This window comes from Aethalodelphis obliquidens, unplaced genomic scaffold (genome assembly GCF_003676395.1).
Source record: "Aethalodelphis obliquidens isolate GAN/ISIS:26980383/991018 unplaced genomic scaffold, ASM367639v1 scaffold2, whole genome shotgun sequence".
Classification (NCBI taxonomy): Eukaryota; Metazoa; Chordata; class Mammalia; order Artiodactyla; family Delphinidae; genus Aethalodelphis; species Aethalodelphis obliquidens.
In genome coordinates this window covers 60,710,806-60,736,502 of record NW_020837946.1, presented here as the reverse complement: position 1 = coordinate 60,736,502, position 25,697 = coordinate 60,710,806, and the positions used below count along the sequence as shown (strand labels likewise).

The 25,697-nt window shown below is 37.7% G+C and overlaps 1 protein-coding gene across 1 annotated transcript in view; it reads right to left on the bottom strand.

The window, feature by feature from the left end:
- The window catches only part of METTL8 (methyltransferase 8, tRNA N3-cytidine), a 131,500-nt gene that overhangs the window by 44,803 nt on the left and 61,000 nt on the right, over positions 1 to 25,697 (bottom strand). Inside the window, exons 5-11 of the mRNA XM_027128459.1 lie at positions 16,682 to 17,052; positions 15,255 to 15,304; positions 10,172 to 10,235; positions 8,836 to 8,975; positions 4,278 to 4,384; positions 4,066 to 4,131; positions 3,160 to 3,323 (exon numbers count right to left, since the gene is read on the bottom strand). Coding sequence (XP_026984260.1) covers positions 3,160 to 3,323; positions 4,066 to 4,131; positions 4,278 to 4,384; positions 8,836 to 8,975; positions 10,172 to 10,235; positions 15,255 to 15,304; positions 16,682 to 17,052 — 962 coding nt within the window. The remainder of the gene's footprint in view (positions 1 to 3,159; positions 3,324 to 4,065; positions 4,132 to 4,277; positions 4,385 to 8,835; positions 8,976 to 10,171; positions 10,236 to 15,254; positions 15,305 to 16,681; positions 17,053 to 25,697) is intronic.

The window sequence follows — 25,697 nt, the reverse complement described above, 5'->3', positions numbered from 1 at the left end:
AAATATGTATAGCAACGATTTAGACTGCATGATGGTAGAAACCTCGATGTATTCAAAATTTAGAGACAACGCATATGGAACTGAGACAAGCAAAGCAAATAAGTTCTCAGAAGTCAACATTAACTGGGTGTTTCAATACGACAAATGTGTCATACCGAAATGCAAAACTTTTAATAATAGAAACCGCTACCTTGGCTTTCTCACAACCTTATGAAACAGTACTTCATGTGTGTGAGAATTTTTACATTTGGAAAATGCTCAAAAGTGAATTTTTATAAATGGAGGAAAACAGAGGGCGCATTTTTAATATAGCATCTTTCATTGTTTCTGTATTATAAAATGAAGGAACACATCTTTTTCTGTTAGAAAGAAAATAGTCCTTTTGAAATTCAGCTCCCTCAGCAGATGAAGTTTTAAATATCAAACTCTGCCTAACTGACTAGTCCTAGCTCCATAGATGTGAGGGAAAAGATGAGAATTTCATGAAGTTATCAAATATTTTAAACTAATACCCAAGCAGATACATTTGCAACATTTCATGATTTCTTAATATCTATAGGCAATATTCCAAATCAGGTCTTTCTCTTATTTTTCCTCTGCCAAAAAACATCTACATTTTGTCTGGCAGCAAAGTCTAAGTAGGGGGTTGATTCAGGTAGGCTAAGGGAGAGAAAGACTGACCAGACAAGCAGAAGACACTGATAGAAATGGCCCATTGAGCAGCCATGTGGAATAGGAGGTCTATGCTAGACAGAGCCCAAAAGAGCCCAGTTTGTGTCTCACAGTCCAAATTTGGTGGATGTATTTTTGAAGTTTCTAAAGGTTAACTACATGCTGTAATACATTATAGAAAGACACGGAGCAGCATTTTACTGTGCCAGTCAAGAAGCTGGCTTGAATCTGCTATTTAGGACAGAGAGAGACAGTACGATTTACATGTATGAGAATGTGGGAATAATTTTACCTTCTGTTGTTTTTAAAACCACCTTGGGCCATGAGTTTTAAATTGAGACACAAGAAGATCTGCTGGGGTTCCCATAGCAACATTAACTTATCTAACTGCCCTTGCTGTACGTAATACCTTCGTTACTAGTTTGGCTTTTAAATATACACTTTAATTAGGAAAACAACTGAGTTAAGAGTCCCAGGCAAATTTTGACTTTTACATTTACTGCATGTTTAAACAGAAACCTTGATATTGTACTTCTGAGGACTTGTTATCAAGGAAAATGTATGCAAAACCTTCCGTGGTTCTCCTTGCCCTGATCTCTGACCTCACTGCATTCCATTCTGTTGACGACTCCTCAATCAATCTCTCTAAATATATTTATAACACACCACGGCTAGGATAAAACAGAAATAAACCAACCTCGGATGGCTCTAGTCCAGAGACCAGAACCCAATGCACCCTCTATTCAAGGCTGTCTATAGATGCCCTCCCCATCTTTTCTCCACTATTCCGAATCATGAATATCCATATCCCCACCAAACATACCTGTCTTCTCACCATCTTCTGAGAGCATATGTTCTAGGACTAGCCTGAGACCTACCTCCTCCCAGAACCCTGATTCTTTCCCTTCCATCCCACAGCTGATCTTTCTCTCTCTTCAGAACCATTATTACTACTGCTACCACCACACGATGTCTGTGACTGGGCAGCAACCCTCCCCTCTTTTTGATAACAGTGTCTTGATTTTCCTTCGAGGAACTTGCCTCCATTCCATATAGTCTGGTGGTGCCATCAAATAACCTGTCCTGCCCCAGTCTGTCAAAAGATGAATCCATGGGGCTTCCCTGGTGGCGCACTGGTTGAGAGTCCGCCTGCCGATGCAGGGGACACGGGTTCGTGCCCCGGCCCGGGAAGACCCCACGTGCCGCGGAGCGGCTAGGCCCATGAGCCATGGCCGCTGAGCCTGCGCGTCCGGAGCCTGTGCTCCGCAACGGGAGAGGCCACAACAGTGAGAGGCCCACGTACCGAAAAAAAAAAAAAAAAAAAAAAAAAAAAGATAAATCCATGATCCAAATTGGACCGATCATATGCTTCCAGGAAGTTGAATTTTAAGTGAGTTCAAAACGGAAAAATAGTTGGAACTGATCATTCTGATGGTGGCCCTTTCAAGAGATTGTCCATGTCTTCCAGGTTTCTGTGGCTCATAATCAGTCAAGCATACCAGCTAGCTGATAAGCTCCGTATTTGAGTACTTGCTCACATGTTATCTTAGATCATGATTTAGAGGCTTGGGATGCACAGTTTGCTTTGCCAGCTAGAGCCTATTTATGCTCTCAGAAGACAGAGCTGGGTCTTTATTGTATTATTCCATATAATTCAGCACAATGTAAGTACTCAGTATATGTTGTATAATGAATGACAGACCAGTTTTAGAAACTCCATTTTTACCAAGTACAATTTGCAAGCCAATTTATGTCTTTTTTGAGGCAAGGTGGTAAATAAATTTTTAATTGCTACGATTTAAGAATTTTCTTGGGTATGACAGTTGTCTTAAAGAAGGCTTCCAACTTGTACACCTAAGAATAGCCTGAAAATAATATTAGCATTGGTCATACTTCCCCAATTTTAGGAAAGGAAAGAGAAACTAAAATTCTGTTTCAGACATTAGTCTGTGAATTAAAGAAAAAAGAAAGTTTTGGGACGAACAACGACAAAACAAAAAAATATATACTTTTGTCTTGGTCTTGTGACTTTCCTTGGAAACAAGGTGAGCTGCCTCTCTGCTATCAGTTAACAGTGGAGGAGAGTTCAACTGTGTTCAACTAATGTATAAATAAAGTAGATGGGTTTTTTTCACTTCTAAAAAATGGCAGGTTTCCGCTTCTCAGAATCATCTGACTTATATTGGTAATTTAACTGAATGCTTATAAAACTCAAACAACAAACAAAATGGTTAAGATGTAATAAATCCAAACAAGCTTTAGCATATTACGTTTTGAAAACACAGAATACTGTGCTCTCTTCCAAATCACTTACATGTGCTTAAAATGCACAAAAGAGCCCACCCACGGTAAACAGCAGGATATACAAATTCTCTTCTTCTGTCTTTTCAAAAATGAAAGATTTACAGAAGACTTTGAATAGTGTAATCCTCTGGTTTGTACCTTAACATGATACATAGTTCAGCCATGAGAAAAGAGTGAAAATACCAATTTGGAGCTTTTTTGAGTGAAGGGTAATGGTTTCTGGAATTTTCCTTGAACCCAAACTCGGTGCATTTTCACTTTTTTTTTCCTATTAACTTGTAAGCGACGATCGACCAGATTTTGCTTCTCATTTAACCCAGCCTTGCAGAACATATCGTGGACTTCCCCTGTGAGACAAGAATGGCAGTCAAATGTATGATATGTGACTTGGGGGGAGGGGCAGTCAGGAACAATGGAACATTAATGGAATGAATAACCATCTGAATTTTCATTTATACCAAGAAACATTCTCTAGTACAAATTGGTGAAGGAAACCCATGACACCAAGTGGTTTTCTTCTATTTCACACAAACATACCAAGTATAAACAGTTGAACACAGCAGGTGTTAACAGATATACAACACTATCGGTTGCAGCTTTCAATATTTTGAAAGGTGCCCAGATCTGAGTTTTTGTTGGTTTGCAGAGACCCCAAATGGCACATTGTAAAAGTAATCACATAAGTTTGGGCAAAGTCCTTGAATGAAGGATTCATTTTAAATGCTTTTTTAAAATGAGAAATTGACAAGAGATAAGTAATTTTCTATGGACTCTTAAAATCACATTCCCTCTTTCGGCTGTGGCACGTCATCAATTTTTTCATATCTGGGCTAACAGTTCCTCTGAAATGGAAACTTCGTTAGGGTATGAGGATGAAACAAGTGATTCTTTAAATTGGAAAAAGATTAAAAGGCAAAAAGGCCACTTCCAAGCTTTTACATAGAACAGTTATAATCACTAAGGTGTAAAGACATCTAATGTTTATTCAACTCTTGAAGCCTCATTTTTAGAGCTTTTAAGTTTCTCCCTGCAAATAATACCCAAGGAAAGTTTTTACAGCTAATTATTTCCTCTTATAGATAAACATACCTTTTGTAAAGAAATATGCTCTGGTACCATCTCCTCGAACATAAAAGTTTTCAGATAAACAATGCCCTAAAAAAAAAAAAGAAGTGTGACAAGAGAAACTTAGTATTCCTTAAGAAAACCACCACCACCACCAACAACAAAATTGACATGAAGTGTAAACACAGCATTCTTTAAAACACAAGAAAATAACTCCAAACTGAATATACCATTACCCCTTTTAAAACGAAGCTGAGTCTTATCGTATCTTCCATAGTCCCGAAATAACAGCATTCCCCCAGGTTTCAGTAACTTGGACAGTCGGTTTACAACACCTTGCATCCTTTGAAAACAAAGCAAGAGACTCTGTGGAAGTCTTGTTTTATACGTCACATTTAACCTCCTTAATGATAAAATAAGCACAGCTCAATGAGGCCAAAGAAATGTAAGCCACAAATATAAGGGGAACAAAACCAAAAATATTTTGTATAGAAAGAAAAAAGGACACCAACTTGCTAAATAATCAGATTCAAAAAGCCTAGAATATCAAGAAATCACCCAAATGACCAGAGCGGTAACTTCACAGAGCTTGATGTGTAATGTCAATGCTGAACTGCAAAACCACATAGACATTCCTGATATTAACAGCAAATTAAGGTAGTTCCAGCAGAAAAAAATGAAGTTGTTTCATTTTCCTTGCAAGATAAAAAATATGCCAGAACTGTCCCAATCAGACATACCTAAACGGGGATTACCTTTCCTCCAAAACTAGCTGCTTTTCCTCCTGACTTCTTTATTTAGTTCAAAGGTACTAAATTCACCGAAGTGTAACACCTCAGAGAAATCTTTGACTCCTTTTATTTTTCTCTTCTTCCACTATCCTCAGCACAACCATTTGGTCATCAAATTGTATGTCTTTTTTAAAAAACTACATATTTGATCGTTTCTCTCTCTCGTATCCCATTGGTCCTCCCTTAGTATACAAACTCCAACATCCTCAGGCTGGAAACAGAATTGCTTCTTAACAGGTGTTATTATTATCCCTGCCAATCCTTCCTGCATATCATTGATGAATTAGTCTTCTTAAAATGATGGTTTTGTCAAATCATCCCTTTGCTCAAATTTTCATGATTTTAATCCACAGGATAAAATCTTAGTTTCTTATTTGAGCCCTTAAGATCACCTACAACTGACCTCAATCTTTCCAACATCTTTCCCACTGCTTCCTAATCTGAAGCATCTTTAGCCAAACTGTTACATGCTTGGCTCTGAGCAGTCCATGCCTTTGCTCATGTGGTTTCCCCTCAAAGAATTCTCTCCTCCTTACTCTTTGCCTATTTAAATTCTATTCACACTCTAAGCCCCAGCTCAATACTGGGAAGCTCTTATTACTTTCTTTCTTTTACTGCTTATTCTACCCATCTGGTTCCCAAACATGACCCCTTGTGACTGGTTTTTTTTTTTTTTAATTTATTTTTGGCTGTGTTGGGTCTTCGCTGCTGCGTGTGGGCTTTCTCTAGTTGTGGCAAGCAGGGGCCACTCTTTGTTGCAGTGTGCGGGCTTCTCACTGCGGTGGCTTCTCATTGTGGAGCACAGGCTCTAGGCACGTGGGCTTCAGTAGTTGTGGCATGCAGGCTCAGTAGTTGTGGCTCACGGGCTTAGTTGCTGCGAGGCATGTGGGATCTTCCTAGACCAGGGATCGAACCCGTGTCCCCAGCATTGGCAGGCGGATTCTCGACCAATGTGCCACCAGGGAAGCCTGTGACTGCTTTTGATTTAATGTTTTTGGTTAAGTGTTCAAGGCCTTATATGTGATTATGGTACAGAGATGACAAAGATTTCAGATCTCATATCAAGCCAAGTGACTGACATTGGCTGCCGACGGAGCTCTACTGCAAAGGACTCTTAAGACTCACAGGGAATGACAATCTACAAAATCAATTATCAATGTCTGCCCTGGGCAGAGAATGGTAAATGGCAGCCTGTGTACTAAGTCCTTGCTGTCTCTGCTTTATCCAAGCTTCTTAAAGCTTCTGAGCATACCTTATTTTAAAAATTAGGGGTTTTGATCAGATAATCTGTAAATTCCTTCCAATTAAAACACTGTTCAGGGACTTCCCTGGTGGCACAGTGGTTAAGAATCTGCCTGCCAATGCAGGGGACACAGGTTCGAGCCCTGGTCTGGGAAGATCCCACATGCCGCAGAGCAACTAAGCCCATGCGCCAAAACTACTGAGCCTGTGTCCCACAACTACTGAAGCCCGTGCCTTAGAACCTGTGCTCCGAAACAAGAGAAGCCACCACAACGAGAAGCCCACGCACCGCGACGAAGAGTAGACCCTGCTCCCCGCAACTAGACAAAGCCGGCACGCAGCAATGAAGACCCAATGCAGCCAAAAATTTTTAAAAATTAAAAAAAAATAAAAATTTAAAACACTGTTAAGTGGAATAACGGGGTGAAACAGAATGTCAGGTTATGAAAGAAATAAGTAGTAAGAAAATGAAAGTAACTATGAAAACAAGAGAGAAATGACAGAAAAAGGTGCCATGATTAGAAAAAAAGCTCTTTAAAAAACCTGGAACCTAAGTACATGAAAGAGAAAAAGAATAGTATTTTTCCTTGTTTATTTTATTACAGGTTATTTTCACACTGTGCTTATATCCTTAGAATTTGACAATTAAAGAAAACCATATCTAAACCTTAAAATATTCACTTTCCGGATAAATGTTTTACGTACAGAGAAAAAAAATCTCTTTCTGCAATTATTAGCAAAACAAGCATGAAACGAAAACACAAAAAAACAAACAGCCAAATAGTTCAAAATGTAGCCTCCTTCTGCAAATCCTCTCCTTCCAACTATCCTTTAAAGTCTGCGTTGCAGGTGAAGGCAAGAGGTGGGGAGCTGCTTCTCTTATCAGCCCATCTTGGGTCATAATGCAATTCCAGAGCCAGTTCCTGAGAAATGCAGGTGGGAGTGGCCTGCAGGTGAGATGGACAAGAATGGGGGAAAGCCCCTTTTCTTTTTTCATCTGACTTGGGCCAACTCTGCTATCCTCACCTATCGCTGGATGGAGGGAGAGGAGAAGGAAAAAAAGGGATTAAAAAAAAAAAAGTGTTTATTGACTATTCGATGCTTAGATCTTTAGAAAACATATTATACTTTTATTTCAATAACAGGAAGGACAGCTACCTATTTTTTTTGTAGCCTTCTATGGTTTACTCCCATTTAAGCTGGGACCCCAAGACTCAAGGTCTAGCTGAACTTCCAAGCTGGCAATAAGCCATTTTTCTAGAATCTTCCTGGGGCTGAATCTACTACCACAGTGCTTGATGACCCTAAAGATACTGCCTTACTTTTCACTTACTATTACCCAACTTCTACTCATTCACCTCATTTTTAGATCATTTCCATGTAGGTAAGAAAGTAGCTACTGACATGATACATCTGAACTTATTTTATAATAAATAAATAGAATGAATATATGTACTATAAAAACAATCTTTCCAAGATATCTGCTTCCCCTTCTCTTTAACATTCAATTCAACTCATGACAAAAATACATTATCTAAACTAATTGAAGTAGACTTTTTGAGGTCTCATTTTGAATTTAAACATTTCCTGTTATAGGTGTCAGAAAATCTTGTTCACTATCCACCTACTCTATCCTTTTTACTATTCATCCTTTTAACTGTGAAACAAAATACATAGGTGGCATCCTTCTACCAGTACCTGAATAATGCCAACAGTATAAACAGATTAGCAGAAAGAAATACGTTATAGAAACTGGGAGGAAGTAACTTCATGGAACTTGATATATCTCACCAGGTGCAATTATATATTTCATTCGTTATTTGGAAATCTAATTTGCTTTTCCACAAGTAATCAAAGTGCACATCTCTGAATGAGAAGTGAAAGGACTGTAAAGGGTCCTAGTGACCTTATAATAGCAAAGAAGGAAGGACACAATACTCGATTTCTTTGGGAAAGAGTCACACTCACCAAACAAAAAGCGGTTGATGCCAAGTCCGTATCTATTACCAGAAGATCACGAAAACCCAATTTTAAGAAACATTATGAAGGCACAACCCCTGACACTTACCACATGTGTCTTAATACATACAAGGTGGCAAAATTTTAAGAAAAGTGATCATTTTAATTGCTGGTAATATCTCTTTGTGCTTCCTCTTTAGAGAAAAGCTGTATTTATTATTTCAAAACCTTATGTGAACAAAAATATTTAAGTCATGAATATTTAAATGATGGCACTAGGCCAATCTTAGATTATAAAGGTCCGAGGTTAATCTGGCAAATTTTGATAACCCCTAATTCCCTAGTGGGCTTCTTTAAAACAAATATTTTAAAGCCCATCGATAGACCAGTGTGAAGCCAAACAGATTTACAGCCCACCTCTTCATGAACATTCAGCAAGATGCTAAATCAAAGATGTTTGTTTCTGATCACCAATGTACAATTTCCCTCTCGGGAGTCTATTAGGCTGTTCTGAATTTGTAATTTCCTTGAAGCTCTGTCACTTTTAATAGGTATGTGTCTTGCCAGAAGATGCTTACTTCATTCTGACAGTGACAGAAAGCTCACTAAAGAAGTAGTGTCACCAGTTTCTTTCTGAAAGTCTGAAGAAAGGAAAAACTACATTTAAAAGGCTGCATATTATACATAATGTAGTTCATTAAATAATAAATTCAAGAATTGTCATTTTTGCTTTGATAGTTTTGAAAGCCACTCCTGATAAAGGGGCTGTACACATTTGCTCTGCCCTTTAGTCTTCATTTACCTGTCAGGATGAATGGAAGAGAGCACAAAGACGAGGAGAATGACATCCAGGATCCCATCTGGAAAAGGGTAGGGTAGGCCATCGTCACACACGTCATGAACAAAGGCACAGCACTGGGCTGCTCTGTATGACGCATGCGACTGTCATGATAAAGGAATGAAAAGACAAAAACAGTTGTTAGCAGACTTCTAGTATTTTTCTCAAATTAAAAACGTCAATTTAACTTCTCTCAAGTGCCTTTCTTCTATAAATTTGATTTTTGGATTAGGTATTCTGTTAGGTTATTTCAAGCTGTCATTAAAAATTAAGTCTAGCACTTGGACTTGATAACAAATATTCTTTTGCAATCCCTCCTTTCTTGAAAAGTGGAGTAGGGCAATCTTTCTGAGTCGGTAGGCAGTGTTGCTGGAAGCCCACCCTGTGTTACTTCAGAGGCACTGAGATGGTCCTCGGTTCTCTCTCTCACTGCTTATTCCATGCCTCCTTTGGCATTAATATATAAATATCCTATAGTACATAATCAACATTAGGTAATGGTGATGGCTGTACAACTCTAAATATACTAAAAATCACAGGTTTGTATACTTTAAAATGGTGAAATTTATGGTATGTGAACTATACCTCAAAAAAGATGCTATTTTAAAAAACCACATCCACACACAATTTGCCTATAAAAACAACGCTAGAAGGATATATAGCAAAATACTAACAGTGATTCACTCTAGGACTCTAAAAAAGCATATTATAGGTAAATTTTATCTTCCCCTTTAGGCTTTTCAGTATTTTAGAAAATGTCTACAATGAAAAACTATTAACTCTTATTACCAGAAATTATGTTCCATGTGTTTACTATACATTTTTGTTAGAATTTCCATTCCTTTTCCATTTCCTAAAATTACCTCTTTTTGCTATGATAATGCTTACTAGCATTTGGGAATTGGTCAAATAAGGCCCGGTTCCCACCACTGTTTTCCTTACAGTTGAGACATTTTAGATTTGTAATATATGCCTTTTCAGACCTTTTTTTTTTTCAAAATTTTTAATTTAATGAGTGCCTACTATGTGCCAAACTGTGTGTAAAGCTCTAGGGACATAAATATAAATACCACCTTGTAGGAACCACTCTCTTGAACTCTATATTAAATCCCAAACAACTTCTATTGTTTTAGGGTAACATCTTAGGCATCAGTTGATGATATGATTTGCAAAACTGTAAAAGCTCAGTTAAAAATGGTCACAGATTACATCTGATGCAGTTACATTAAAAAAAAATCACTTCAACAGCAAAAAATTAGATTTTTAATATAGCTCTCTTTAAAGAAAATATAAGGCATACCTTTACCAGCTCCACAGCTCCAGAAGCAAAATCACAACAATAAAGAAAGAACTCTGGAGCATTCCTATGAAAATGAAAGAAATATTTAAATCTAGAGCCCAGATATGCTGAAGCTACAGAAGAAAGGAAAGTGTAGGTTTGAATTTGTTAGTATTCCTTTAACAGAATTTTGGATGACACTTGGCTTGTTGTTTCTTCTTTTTAGACACTGTTCTCTGCAGTGGTGTGTGGATGCCTTCATGTTGTTTCTGAACCAACATTATCTCAAACACTTATCAATTACAGGGTGACTTTCAAATTCCTGCCCTGATTTTAAGGCCCTCCATTATGTGGGCCTACTTGCTCTATATCCCATCATACTCTCCCAAGGGAAACCTCCAAAGCCATCCATCAGCATTGCTCAATCTTCCTCCTACCCCTCACAGGCACTCTTTCTTGTCTGCCTCCAGCCAGCGTGGCCTGTAACTCCTCTTAGCTTAGCCAAGTTCTATCCTCTCCAAGGACCCTCAACCCCCAGTTGCATTTACGTGCTGTTAAATATAATATTAATATGTTTATATTAACAGCATGTAAATACAACTTCTAAAAATAATAAAACACTAATATATTCTTATCGTTTCAAGTGATTGTCAAACTTTTCTTTCCTCTGCCGTTGCGGAGCACAGGCTCCGGACGCACAGGCTCAGCGGCCATGGCTCACGGCCCCAGCCGCTCCGCGGCATGTGGGATCTTCCCAGACCGGGGCACGAACCCGTGTCTCCTGCATCGGCAGGCAGACTCTCAACCACTGCGCCACCAGGGAAGCCCGATTTTCAAACTTTTATTGAGCCTTATACATGGACCAAGCATTAGAATACAAAGTAGTAAATGAAACTGTCTAATAAAACTGTCTAGTAAGAGTATGGGATTTGGGAGCCAATTACACCTGTGTTTAAATCCTGGATTTGCCAGTTATTAACACTGAATTTGACTTAACTTCTCCGAGACTCAGTTGCTTTACCTACAATACGTAAATAAAGTAAGCAAATTCAGGGGTTTTTTTTTTGGGGGGTGATGTTTACCCATATGAAAATCCTGACTAATTTTAATTGGCCTCCACTGAACTTAGACAAGTTCTATTTGGTCTTTACCTGAAATTCAGTAACAATGGCTGAGCCATGGTTACTAATGGGCAGGCACATACAGCTGTCCCTTGAACAATACAGGTTTGAACTTCGCAGGTCCACTTACACATGGATATTTTTCAATAGTAAATACTAAGTGCTATATGGTCCGTGGTTGATGGAATCTGCGGATACAGAAGGAACCACAAATACGAAGGGTCGACTGTAAATTATTCGTGGACTAACCCCCCACATTGTTCAAGGGTCAACTGTACTTTGAATTTTGTGGGTCAGTACCCTTCCTAATCATACCTTGTATGCTATTAGCAAAGGATCCTTGCATCATCTTGCTTAGTAGTGTGTCTGAATCACAGAAAGAGATCAGTATGTCCTAAACAGTAATTATAGGTATGGTCCTGGCTCTTGTGGATTTTATAGCCTAGTTGGGGACATATACAATTTCTATAGAAGTGTGCATAAGGCAGGCACCCTCAGGTGAAAGTCTTAAGAATTTTGAAGGAGGGGGATGGCATTACTAAGTGGGAAGAAGGGGAAAGGGTTTAGAAGTGGGAGTCACATGCTAGGGATGAGAAGCAGAGTGGATCCTGAGAGCCCAGTGTGTGACGGGATATATGGGCTTTGAAGCACATAATTAGAACTTCCAATTTGATTCAGGAGGCATTTTAAGCAAGGAGGACTTCTAAATAAACACGGAATATAAGCACAAATATGCATTTAGCAAAATCTCACCCAGGCTTGCATTACTCTCAAATGCTACTCATTGATGAATACTACATTCATGTATAATATTCATATATAGTATAGTATTCATATATAGTGCCATTCTGTGGCACTAGGGGTTTGTATTCAAATTAAGATCTGTCCAAATAAATTAATGTATCATGAATAGGATATGGTTATGAAAAGTTAACCAGTACTGAATCAAAGTTAAAACTTGTGCTGCTTATATTTTCTCATCCATCCCATATAAAAATTGTGCTTTATTGCAGCATATATACCCTTATTGTTTCCTATGAAATCCATATATTTGTGACTTGTAATTGTTGGTTGGTCACACATGTTTGAAATGTCTCAAAAAACACTCAGATACATATAGTACTATGTGGTATGATGGCTAAGGGCAAGGGCTCTGAAACAAGACTGCCAAGGGTTGAATCCTGGCTCTACCACTTAGTTGGGTGACCATGGAAGAGTCATCTAATCTCTCTGTAATTGGTTTCTTCATCTTTATTTTTTAAAATTAATTCTTTTTTTTTTTTTTTTTTTTTAAATTAATTCTTTTATATTGGAGTATAGTTGATTAACAATGTTGTGTTAGTTTCAGGTGTACAGCAAGGTGATTCAGTTACACATATACATGTATCTATTCTTTTTCAAATTCTTTTCCCATTTAGGTTATTACAGAATATTGAGCAGAGTTCCTTGTGCTATACAGTAGGTCCTTGTTAGTTATCTATTTTAAATATAGTAGTAGTGTGTATATGTCAATCCCAAACTCCTAAGAGATAAATATGGCATCTAAGTTGGTTGTAAGGATTGAATGGACTCATATATGTAGAGTTTCTAGAAAGGTGCCTGACTCAAGAGTAAGCACCTAATAAATGTTAGTCATTCTTATTATTGTTGCTATCATCATCACCATCATCATTATCATCATTGTTATCATCATTAAAGGAAGATCTGCCTCTGCCTTCCAGGAACTTAAAAACTTAAGAAATTAACATGGTTCTATAAATACTTCCATATAGCTCAAAATGCTTCTCTGGACACTGGCACATCTAGCTTTTATGAAAGGTATGCAGTCTATCTTTGGGTAGTAGTTACTAAACACTCACAAGATACAGAACAGTCTAGTAAGCTAAAGGAAGGCCTGTGCCATTTGCCATGTGTCCTACCAGACGGCAGCTTGACCTCTGAAACTGAATTCCCACTGCATCAGCAACCCAAGTTGGTCTTGTGATCACCCAATGACTTTCCAGAGCTTTTCAGTAAAATCGGCTGACTGCCTTGGCCCTTCTCCCAGCAAACAGGTGTAAATATCACCACTACCACCACACCACCAAGCACTCTCTTGGCAAGGGGTTTAAGAATTAAATGATCCTTGGAGAATGATATGACCTCTCAATTCCAGAGGTCTAATTATGGTAAAATATTCTAAAAATGTAAAACATTAATCTTATACTCTCCAAAAGTAATAAAACACAATTTCTGTGGTGGGAAAAAAAAAGTCTAATCCTCCCTTTGGAAAGCTAATCACTGGTTGCCTTTTAAAGATGAATTAATTATCTCAGGTTATTGAGCTACAGTGATTTCTAAAATATGAATATGAGGCAAAAAAAAAAAACCAAAAAGACATATCCACAAAGAAGAGTCGGGGGTGAGAGGCAAGAGCTTGCAATTATTAGTTGGAGGGAGAAGTAGAAGAGGGAAAAATACAACTAACAAGTGGGGAGCCAGAGGTATTAATCAGTCAGTGTGTACCAAGCTCTATCTATATTGTATTGTTAGGCTACCTGAAAAATCAGATTAGAGTAAAATATGCTCTTTACCTCAAGGAATATATGAATAGTAGTTGAAGAAATAAGACATAGAGAAACGATATGCTAAATAATAACTTGAGGTAAGTCATAAAGTAACACACAATCAACTGCCAGTGTAGTAGATTTATGTGTATTACAAGTTCAGAGATCACGGGGGTGAAGGAATCTGGCTACGTGGTATAGAAGTACAGGAAATTTTGGCCCAGAAATTGGAAAAGGGAAAACAAAGAAAATAAGTCCCGAAAGAGGAAGACCATTCAGAACTGCAAATTGGCCAGCACCACTTCTGGCTGGACACTTTAACTGGTAATTTGATGATATTAGGGAATTACTTAATTTTTATTATGTTAGGTTTATAATAGTAATGAAGTATGTCCTGCTTTTTGGAGATCCATCATAAGTACTTAAAGTGTCATGATGTTGGCCTTATGTTAATAACTGTTGAAACAAGGTGGTGGGTGTATGAGAATACACTGTATTACTCAGTTTTTCTGAATGCTTTTACATTTTCACAATGGAAAGTTAAAAAAAAAAAGACTTTCTTAAATTTAAAAATAGGCATAGTGAAAAGACTGAAAGGAATTATAACAAAAATTCTGTCAGCAGCTATGCTAATGGTGGTGGGAATAATGGGTGATTCCCCCCAACCCATTTTCCTCTAATGGGAACGTTCTACAAATGTGCTTATGTTGATTTTATAATGGAAAAATAATGGGAAAGCTATCATGTAAACTTAAAAAAAAATAGGGACTTGACAGACCAGCCATAGGTAAAAGGTGTTAAAGTTTTGTAAGGTGTATCTTCTTCATCACCTACTAAAACACATAGGTGAGGTGGTGAACGGGAAGGGCAACTCAGGAGAACATCTTTGCTCCTATCCCCTACTTCTGCCTTTTTGAATCTTAGGGTTAGGTGCTATAACTCCAAACAATTTCAAGTCTAGATACAGTCATTTGAGAAGGTTTTATACTGGGTGTGGCTCCAGAAGTGATGACAAAAAAATGAGTTTAAAGCTTACACTTTATTTTGTGTAAGCTTTAAACTCTATTCTCTATGTGTAAAATGACACCTAAATAACCTGGAGGGGTAAATAAATCTCTAAAGTTCAGCAATTCCCAGCTTAGCAGAAGGATCCAACCTCTTACTCTCTTCTTATTCCCTCATCCACATAAACACAAGCTTAAAAAATTACTTCAACTCATGGTGGACAACCCATGCCTGTGAAACATTATTTTCAGAGTAATTCTCAGTTCACATGAAATTAGACACTCAGCCAAGACACTTCTTTTGAAATTTCCTTTAGTCATTGTTTATACAGGAACAAGAACACTACTGGCATATACATGACAACTTTTTCCCAGAATTTCTCAACCTCCCATATGTATGTAGAATTTTGTAGGAGAAAACTCTAAAACTCACTGCAAAGTGTTCAGAATTGGAAAAACACTATTCCCAGCACCACAGCCAACCTAAAATCAAAGAATAAACAAATATTATGAAAATAAAGTTAAATTTTCCTCACCAATGTCAGATTTTTTTATTAAAAAAAAAACTAAAAGAAATTTACTGGATCTCTGGGTATAGGAGAGTTTTCTAAACTCAAAAGCAATGAAGTAAATCACAAGAATAATATGCACTGAGAAATCTGACTTATGGAAACATCTAAAATTTTTACATACCAAAACCCAAAATAAACCAAATTAAAAGGTGACAAACATACTGTGAAAAAAACATTTGCATTAAATATGATAAAGGGCAGAGCTCATTTTTTAAAAAGCATCTGATAAATAAAGGAAATAAACAGAACACAAAAGAAGTACAAATGACTTCTAAACGTTTAAAGAACTATATGACCTATTTAACAATCAAAGGAATGCAAATTAAAATAAGGTATAATTTTTGTCTAACAAAGCAGAAAGCACTAAAATAAGAATATTCCAATCAGTAAGGGTGTGATGAAACAGACCTACACTGCAGTGAATTGGTATTAGTACAACTTCTTAGAAAGCAATTTGGCAATATATTTTAACAGTACTAAAATTTTTAAATAAATTATGAACTAGTAAATTGAACCCAAATAATAAAAGAAAATGCAGAAAAGTCTATACCCAAAGATGTTTGCTGTTGAAAACCTGAAAACAATTTAAATGCCCAGTCAAGTGAAAACAGGTAAGTAGAATCATAGTATTCCACATAGTAAAGTATTTTGCAGCCATGAAAATGTTTATAGAGAATTTTTAAAGATAGGGAAAACTGTTTATGTTATAATGTTCAATACAAACAAAGCAAAACCCCAAAATGCAGGTAGAGTATAGCTCAACTATACAAAACAGTATAAACGAAAGGAGAAAAAAGTCAGTTAAATGTTAATAGTGGTTAAATTAAATCCCTTGTTTATGGGACTGTAGATTATTTTATTCTTTCTCTTTAGCAAATTCTCTGTAAGCAGTATATATTATCTTTACAATCAGAAGGAAAAGGTTTATTTTTTAAAACAGAAAATCAAGGTGTACACCAGATTATAGCAAATTACATACTTCACTTATTTCTATTTCACCTAAAAGTGGGTAATAACAGAAAGATAGAAATTAAGGCCAAAACTTTATTGGTATTTAAAACTTCCTTCAAGTTAGAAATTAAAGTAGACAAATTAAAAAAAATTTAAATCACAAACTTAAAACCTGACTAATTAAAGATATGAGTCCCTTAAATAATTTTTATGCACAAAAGTATATGAACACTTATTTAATAGTTAGATTTGATCATTTCCCCCCTCAAAAATCTGGATCGTTATTAAAGTAATATGGAATGTACATTGAAAAATTTTTGCCCCTGCAGTACCATACCTCTAGGATTCTGAAAGTGGCGTTGCTACCAGGAAACAATTCAGTCTTCAGAGGTCCTTTTCTGTGTTCTTTGGAGTCTAGGTTGGAAAAATCAGATCCTGCTTTGTTTTGACCATCTGATGAGCCAGAAATTTCTCTATCATGATTTTTTTCTTCAGGCATAGTAGGGCAGTGCATTCTTGAGAAACAGTTTGCAGCATGAACTTTTACATGATTCCATGATAATTCTTCTACCTTCTCTTCAGTTTTTTGACCAACTGGAAGAATTTCAGGAAATTCCCTCAACAGCCAATTACGATCTTTGAAAAACTTATTCTTATGTATCTTATAAAATGTGTCCCAATATTTACTAGCTTCACTCTCATACTTCACTAAAATAAAGAGAAGAAAAAGGATTTATTTTACTATGAATTATATTTATCATTAGTTACTATTTTAATAACTAAATATATTTAATAATTAAATACTGTTAAATATATTACATATACTATTCACTTATAACAATTATATTTACTATTGAATAACTTTAATATTATAATAATTTTTATTTATCTGATTTTTTTTTTAACTTTTTTTTTTTTTTTTTTTTCGGTAGGCGGGCCTCTCACTGCTGTGGCCTCTCCCGTTGCGGAGCACAGGCTCCAGACGCGCAGGCTCAGCGGCCATGGCTCATGGGCCCAGCCGCTCCGTGGCATGTGGGATCCTCCCGGACTGGGGCACGAACCCGTGTCCCCTGCATCGGCAGGCGGACTCTCAACCACTAAGCCACCAGGGAAGCCCTTTTTTTTTTTTTTAACATCTTTATTGGAGTATAATTGCTTTACAACGGTGTGTTAGTTTCTGCTATAAGGGAAGCCCTTTTTTAACCTTTTAAAGGTTAAAACTACAGAGTATTAATCCTCACAAAATGTGTCAATGTGTGGGTTATTTGGGCTTACCCTGGTAAGTCTGCTTCTGTCTCAATAGTTTAGCCAATAAATTTTTGTGAGGAATATAATCATTGCATACTGCTTTCTACAGTCTAATCTTGAAATCTTAATGATCACATTTTTACCAATAACCTGTAAGGCTCTTTATTATCTTAGAGAAATGATACCTCATTTTTTATGTCTCTGTAAATGCAGCTTCTACACGACAAATGTCTGTGCAAACTGGTAATCAAACAGGAAATTGTGGAATAATAAATGACATAATCTTAGGGCTAGAACGGTCCATTGCAATAATCTACTCCAACCCCCTTGTTTCACGTTTGAAGAAAGGACACACAGAGAAATGAACCCACTTGTATGGGTCCTGGAGCCCGGTCACAGCAGAAGCAGGACCGTATGATCTGACTCCTGGGGTCTAGGGGCCATCCCATAACTCCATTCTTCACCCACCTCCAGAGGCACCTCTTCTTATTGACATCTCCTAATATGAAGCCTTAAAGAGAATTTCTGATACAATTTAAAAAGAGATACGCATTTTGTGATGTCATCCCTTCGATTACCCTGGGTCTCAGCATCAGGGTTAGGTCAACAGTCTCAGACCTTCAGGCAATTCTTAGCTTTCTGCCTCTTTCTATCTGCAGCTTAAATTAGTATAATCATTAATTCACTCACTTTCTCAATCACTCACTCAAGAAACATTTCTTGGATACTATTACATACCAGACCTAATCCCTGGGTTAGGAACTACTTTCGCCCAGTGTAGACACGTGACATTTCTAAAGTGCCTTCAAAAAATTAAAAAAACCTTCCATTAATATAGAATAATTTTCAAGACTTAATGTTAGGTGAGAAAGCAAAATGTAGAACAATAAGTATAGGATGCAACTATTTATTAGAAACAAAAGAAGAAAAAAATACATGTGTGTACATACACAGAAAAACAGTCATGTATGTATATACACATATTTACTGCTATATGGGCAGAATACTTCTGGAAGGATAATCACATAATTAGTAGTACTGGTTGCCTCTAAAGAGTGGAACTGAGTGGCTGGGGACCAGGGTTTGAGGAAGAATTCTCATTTGAATTTTGATCCATGTGAAATTATAATCTATTCCAAAAATAAACTAAAACTAAAAACAACAGACTCATTTCTTTGAAAATTTTAAAGAAGCCCTTACCCTCAGAACAAGCAGTTGCCTATAGTCAGGTTTGTCTCTGTTACAGAACCCTGTCCTGAAGCCCTTATATTTTTTCTTCTCTTTCCACTTTTATCTTTATGGCCTTGTACCATGGATCCCCACCCATCTGGCCACAAGACTTCCTTCCCATCAGGGCTGAATTGTATCTGGCAGCAGGACTGCTAGAAAGACAGAAACTCCCATATGTATTTAAGGTCTGAGAAATGAAAGTAGATCTCTGTAACAAAAGAATTATGTGATGTTGAAGTCCAAAACATGCTCTCATCTGCACTAATGGGAGGAAGCCTATTTATCACTAATCTAAAAATGCTGTATATCTTTAAAATAGTTCTATCTCTACTTTTAGAAATTGGAGTGTACCTGATATACTGTGTAAGAAAACAAAACAACATTCCGAAAATCAGACTCAGGAGGAATTAGGAAACCGTCAAATTTCCCCAGGGTCTTCTCGCACCTTCTCTTCTTCCTTTTACCTTAAGAACTCTCTTTGTAACTCACTCTATGCTGGTAAAAGATTTTTCTGCTTAATAAAAGGTGACCCACCTAAGAAGACCTATATTTAGTCAAATCTTTAGCATTTGAGTTTCCAATACCAAGTTACTTGTGAAGTGAGTTTGAACCTAACTATAAGTAACTAGAATGTAATATAAGTGATTAATTTGTGGGAATATCCCCCTCGGAATTAATTGGCAGGGGAAGAGATAGACAGCAGTGGAGTAACTTGAAAGAAAAGATGTTCATAGCAGTGCTATTTATAATAAGAAAAAGTGGAAATAACTCAAACAGCCAGCAACATAGGAATGACCAAGCAAACCATGCATGTCAAAACAGAGTAAACTTATGTAGCAATTAAAATTTAAAGGATAATAATATTAAGAGAAAATATTCACACAGAATGGTCTGTACACTGACTGCAACTCTAAAATTTATTTTATATTCATTTATAACCATCAGATGGAAATTTGGAGTGCTGGTAACAATTTAACGATTATTAGGTAGTTCTTTCTTTTGCAAAGTTTTATCTACATCTTACATGAAGATGAGGAATCTTGGTTGAATTCTTCATTCTACTTGCCCAAAGAGTTTCCTCATTTGATGAGGGGTTGAATTAGAGCAGCGGCCCCCAACCTTTTTGGCACCAGGGACCAGTTTCGTGGAAGACAATTTTTCCACGGAGGTGGGGGGTGGGGGGGTGATGGTTCAGGAGGTAATGCGAGCGATGGGGAGCGATGGGGAGCGGCAGATGAAGCTTCACTCACTCACCTGCTGCTCACCTCCTGCTGTGCGGCCTGGTTCCTAACAGGCCACTGGCCGGACCCCTGAATTAGAGTATCTCTATGGTTAAGCTCTAAAAAGTCTATGTACTTTCCTATTAAATCCCATGAATTTATGGAGAACATTAAACATTCAGTTCTACAAACTGCAAAATCTTGGATCAGATTGCTGTCATAAATATGAGCCTGTACTACTGTTTAATTTCTACAGTTTATAAAGAAAATGAATTTGCAGTGAGGTGACTAGAATCTGGTGCAGGTACCAAGTATATCAAGCACCTAAATTCAACCCTAGCTTATCCAATCTTTAAAAAGGATCTGATTACTATTAAAAGATGATGGTCAAGGTCTGCTGATATATACGCTTTCAAGCCTTTTTCAAGTATTTCCCACTCAGGAATTAGGAGGAAAAAAACAAACATCACATAAATCATTGTACCAATAACAGCAGCACAATAGTACATACTAAGTGTTTATTTTGTGCCAGGCACTATGTCAAATGTTACTTGGATTTTTTTCCCATTTAATCCTAATAATACCTCTCAGATAGACATGTTATTCCAATTTACAGACAAAGAAGTTCAAGGTCAGAGGGGATAAAAAAATTTGCCCAGAGTCACCCAGCAGAGCCAGGACCTGAACCAATTCTATCAGACTTTATGCTCAATCATTATACATACTGCCTTCCTAACACAAAATCAAGATTAACCCCCTCCAAAATATCTCTGAAAATAATCTGTTTTTCTGATTTTGTACTTTCCTCTCATTATGAAGCATCAAGCTGAAATTAAAACCTCAGTATGACTTATAATCAGTATAACCAAATAGTAAAAATAATGCTGATTGAAGTGAACCTACATAAAGACAGATCAGAAAAACAGACTTAATTAAACCCCATTTGAATTATATAAAAAATAAACTATGCAAGGTTGTATGATGAAATTATGATGAGCAACAGGAACATAAAATGCTCTATGAGAATAGATGGGTTTGTGGGACAGCAACAGAACAGAAACAAAACAGGATAGTCTGGGATAAAGGCTAATGAGCTGGAACTTTTTTTTTTGCTTTTTAAAGTTGTGCTTTTAGCAGTACCTTCAATCAATGCTGGCAACTCCACAGTTCCCAGTAATGTATAACAGCCTCTGAGACCCCACGGAAGCTCAGTCAAACTCATAATTATGGCTATGAGACAAGGAAACACCTCCAGCATATAATTTAATTTCCTGAACTGCAAGAGTATCTGTGATAACAGGGGAATTGGAAGAGCAACTTTTCTGACCATGAGTGAAAAATTTAGCTTAATCCTGCTGTTCACTCAACTCAAGTTCAGCCTATAATGATAAAAGAATATAGTGTAGAGAAATCTGCCCTGTCTTCATCTTGTCCAACTGATTTTCTAAACAGGTATATTAATGATCAATTTTTCTTGGAGGAGAAAATTTTCCCTTTACTCTCCAAGGCTGCCAATTCAGAGTTAATTGCTCTCTGCCAACGGCCGTAAAAGGGATGTAGTGATCTGTTTAACCACAGCCAGATGAAGCAACTTCTCAATTATTCATTTATTAAATTCAATACTGCTGAGGGGAAGAAGGACTATGACACACTAACCATACTTAAATATTCAGAATTCACCCTGAATCACACTGAATATAACAACTAAGAAATTGAATTAAACCATTTATATGTATCTGACATATACGATATGATTAATATGTATTATGAAAATTTATTCTAAGTTGCAATGTAACAAAAGGCAATTTATTTTTTTTAAATTTTATTTATTTTATTTTTTAACATCTTTATTGGAGTATAATTGCTTTACAATGGTGTGTTAGTTTCTGCTTTATAACAAAGTGAATCAGTTATACATACACATATGTTCCCATATCTCTTCCCTCTTGCGTCTCCCTCCCTCCCACCCTCCCTATACAAAAGGCAATTTAAAGCTATTTTTGCACAGCAATTACACGAACACCTGAGCTCTCGAAGTTGGAAATTTCCACATGTCACTGATAAAGTTAATTGTCTAATAAAGGAAAACTCTTAAAGTTATGAAATTTAAAGTATACTTCTAAGAGCACTGTATGAAATTAACAACCAAAGCTGACCTACAAACAAGTATCCTAAATTTATCAGCACACAAAACTTTTAGCTACTCTATTTTTTTTTCTCACATAGGACACTCTCAAGTGGTAAGGTATTCACAAAGGAAGGTATAGTGGAATTCTCTTACTATTTTCCTCAACATAGATAACTCATCCTAGGTAGACAGTTATTTACAATGGTATTTTAAAGTAAAAATAGCAGCTGCATTTGTTATTAACTTTTAAAAACCCATTACATTTGCTAAATTACCAGCTGAGATATAACACACTAGAGATGTTTTCAGGAAATTATAATCATGTTAACTCAAAAACTGCCAAATGTATCTTTCTCATTTCTCTGAATTAACCTGCTTTAAAAAGAAATCTGAGCTATTATAAAATTTAAAATAAATTACCAGGGCTTCCCTGGTGGTGCAGTGGTTGAGAGTCTGCCTGCCAATGCAGGGTACACGGGTTCGTGCCCCGGTCCAGGTGGATCCCACGTGCCGTGGAGCGGCTGGGCCCGTGAGCCATGGCCGCTGAGCCTGCGCGTCCAGAGCCTGTGCTCTGAGGCGGGAGGGGCCGCAGCGGTGAGAGGCCCGGTACCGCAAAAAATAAATAAATAAATAAATAAATTACCAAAAGGAAATGTGGAATTAAAAATCATTAATCTGGGCTTCCCTGGTGGCGCAGTGGTTGAGAGTCTGCCTGCTGATGCAGGGGACACAGGTTCGTGCCCCGGTCCGGGAAGATCCCACATGCCGCGGAGCGGCTGGGCCCGTGAGCCATGGCCGCTGAGCCTGCGCGTCCGGAGCCTGCGCTCCGCAACGGGAGACGCCACAACAGTGAGAGGCCCGCATACCGCAAAAAAAAAAAATCATTAATCTGGGCATCTAATTGAAAGAAATAATGCTAATGAGAGGCCGGATGCTTTACATTTTAATCACAGGAATGAATATGTCAACCACTGTACAGCAAAAGACTGTCTTATTTGTGATGTATAAATTCTTATTTTCAGAATTGTGGGGGTGTTTCCGGACTTCAGTTCTCACCAAAGGCTGAGACAATAGGTGACAAATGGGAAATGGGAGTGACAGGAGAGACTGACACACAGAGACCAAAAGAAACTTGCCAGAGAGTTGGCCAGCATGGGAGAACAACCAGTATTTCCTCCCAGTGGCATTAAAATAAGTAAGATAAAATCAGTAGACAGTGCTCATGCCGTATACTATTCTGCAAATGGAATACTTTATGATGGGAGAAAACTGGCTCTTTCAAAGACTTAGGACCCTCCTGGATAAGAAGAGATGGTGATTAACAGGGGCAGTGGGAGAAGAACCGGGTCACAGCTTCCTTTGGGTTTTCACAACATTTGGGAATAGAGCTTTTAAACGGATCTATTCACCTTGACCCACATTCATCAGAGACATTAGATATCCAATTAGAAGCCTCACCTAGGCTGCTGCAGACTAGCAGGTCGATGATTCCTGGTGGAGACTGGACTGGGTGGCTGGGTAGGTATTTACTCTCACTGTAATGTCCCATCACTCAATATAGTTCCTCAGGACAGAAGTTTTCTTTCTTTGCCACCCTCAACTGCTGCTCTGTGCAACCTTGCTTAAGTGTGATGTAAGGGTCACCCTCAATGTGTGTGTTCCTCTCCTTGTAGCAGTTCTCTGACATGTGTGAAGTCCACTGCACTGAGTGGTGTTATGGGGGGGTGGGGGGAGGTAGGAAGGGAGGACGCAGAGGGGACCCAGCAGAAGCCTTGATCACTTTGAGTCATTTTAAAATGAACTCTTTTGTGTCTCCACGGCGGCCAGAAAACTTGCTCAGAAACAGACTGCACATGCTAATAAGCAAACCAAATGCTTCAAAGCAGTATCATCAGCCCTCTCCAGTCTGCTTTTCCTGCTTCTATAGAGGAAGGCCAGTCACCACCTTTCTATTTCAGTCACATTATGGTTCTGTGGGAACTGTCATTTTCCTTTACTGTGGTTTCCAAGGCCTGAAAATAACCTTCTCATTAGCTTCACTCAAGTTCATTGTTAACATAAATAGGCCAAAATAGGCAGCCACGTACAGAGCCCTTTAAGGGAACATTATCAGCATTGCTCATCTATTTATGTTCTAAACAGAAATACTCAAAAGAGCATGAAAAAAAAATCCTTGGTTTTTCGTATTCTCAGGAAATATACTGTGGATAATTTTTAACTTCCTGGAAAAGAATTAAGATGACTGATATCTTTTAATTCTGTTTAGGCTTGACTCTCTCTGTCACATCCAGGTGGCCACTAGCAGAAGCTTGAGTAATGTGGAAAATATGCCTGTGCAGCTGCTGGCAAAGAAGCAAAATTATACTTCCTCAGAAACAGTGTGACAGAGTTCCTGCAAAGGAATGCAGTACGGGCTGATCTGTGAGCAGAACTGCCACCGGTATGCACTCTAAAATCCAGCCCCAACACTCCCTGGCCACATCCCACTCTGGGACTGCATGGCTGGAGTTCATAAAAATAGAATGGTTCTACTGTGGATCAGGTGCTCTTCTTTCTTGTCTATCCTCCAGGACATATTCATGCTTACAGTAAGGAAGGAAAACTAGCTCTGAGGGATAACAAATGATGCCAGAGGATAAGACAGGGCCACACTGCCCCCTTCACTGGCAAAGGGCAGCTCATGAGGGCTGTCGCATTAGCTTAAGTTTCAACAGCTACCTTTGCTTCAAACTTTAGCCTCAAGTGTAGACTAAAGTCACAACAATAGCTAACTACCAGTGGGATTAGTGCTTTTCACTACGCTTGGCTTGCACAGAGGAATGCAAACATCTTTCTCTGGGGAGTTTCAGGACAGCTGATCAATCTGGAAACAAAATTCTATCTCAGGGGTTGGCAAACTTCTTCTGTAAACGGCCAGACGGTACGTAGTCTGTGTGGACTACATAAGGTCCCTGTTGCAACTACTCAACTCTGTAGATGTAGCTCAAAAGCAGCCATGGACAATGTTAACAAATGAGTTCCAATAAATCTTTCTTTATAAAAATAGACAGTGGGCTGGATTTGGCCCCTGGCCATAGTTTACTGCCTCTCATTCTATCTAACAGGTACACTGACAGTGCTACATGAGTGATTGAGAAATGATGATAACCAGAACCAAGTTGTTCTGGCAAAACTAACCTATGGTATTAGAAGCCAGAATAGTGGTTGCTGTTTGTAGAGTCTTAGGGGTTTGGGAAAGTAATTGGGACAGGGCATGAGGAAGTTTCTGGGTTACTGGTAATATTCTGTTTCTTAAAGTGGGTGTTGGGAAAATTCACTGAGTTTTATGAAAACTTTATGAAAATTTATGAATTGTGTTAATTTCTATGGGTATCTGGTACTTCAATAAGCTGTTTTTGTTTTTTTTAAAGAAAAAAAATCAACCTGTTTTAAAGGAGAAATCATTTAAGAAAAAAAAGGTAGGAAAATTCTCTCTAGAGAGTGTAAGTGTTGGGCCAACTGCCTGTCGGTTCCCAGCTATGCACTGA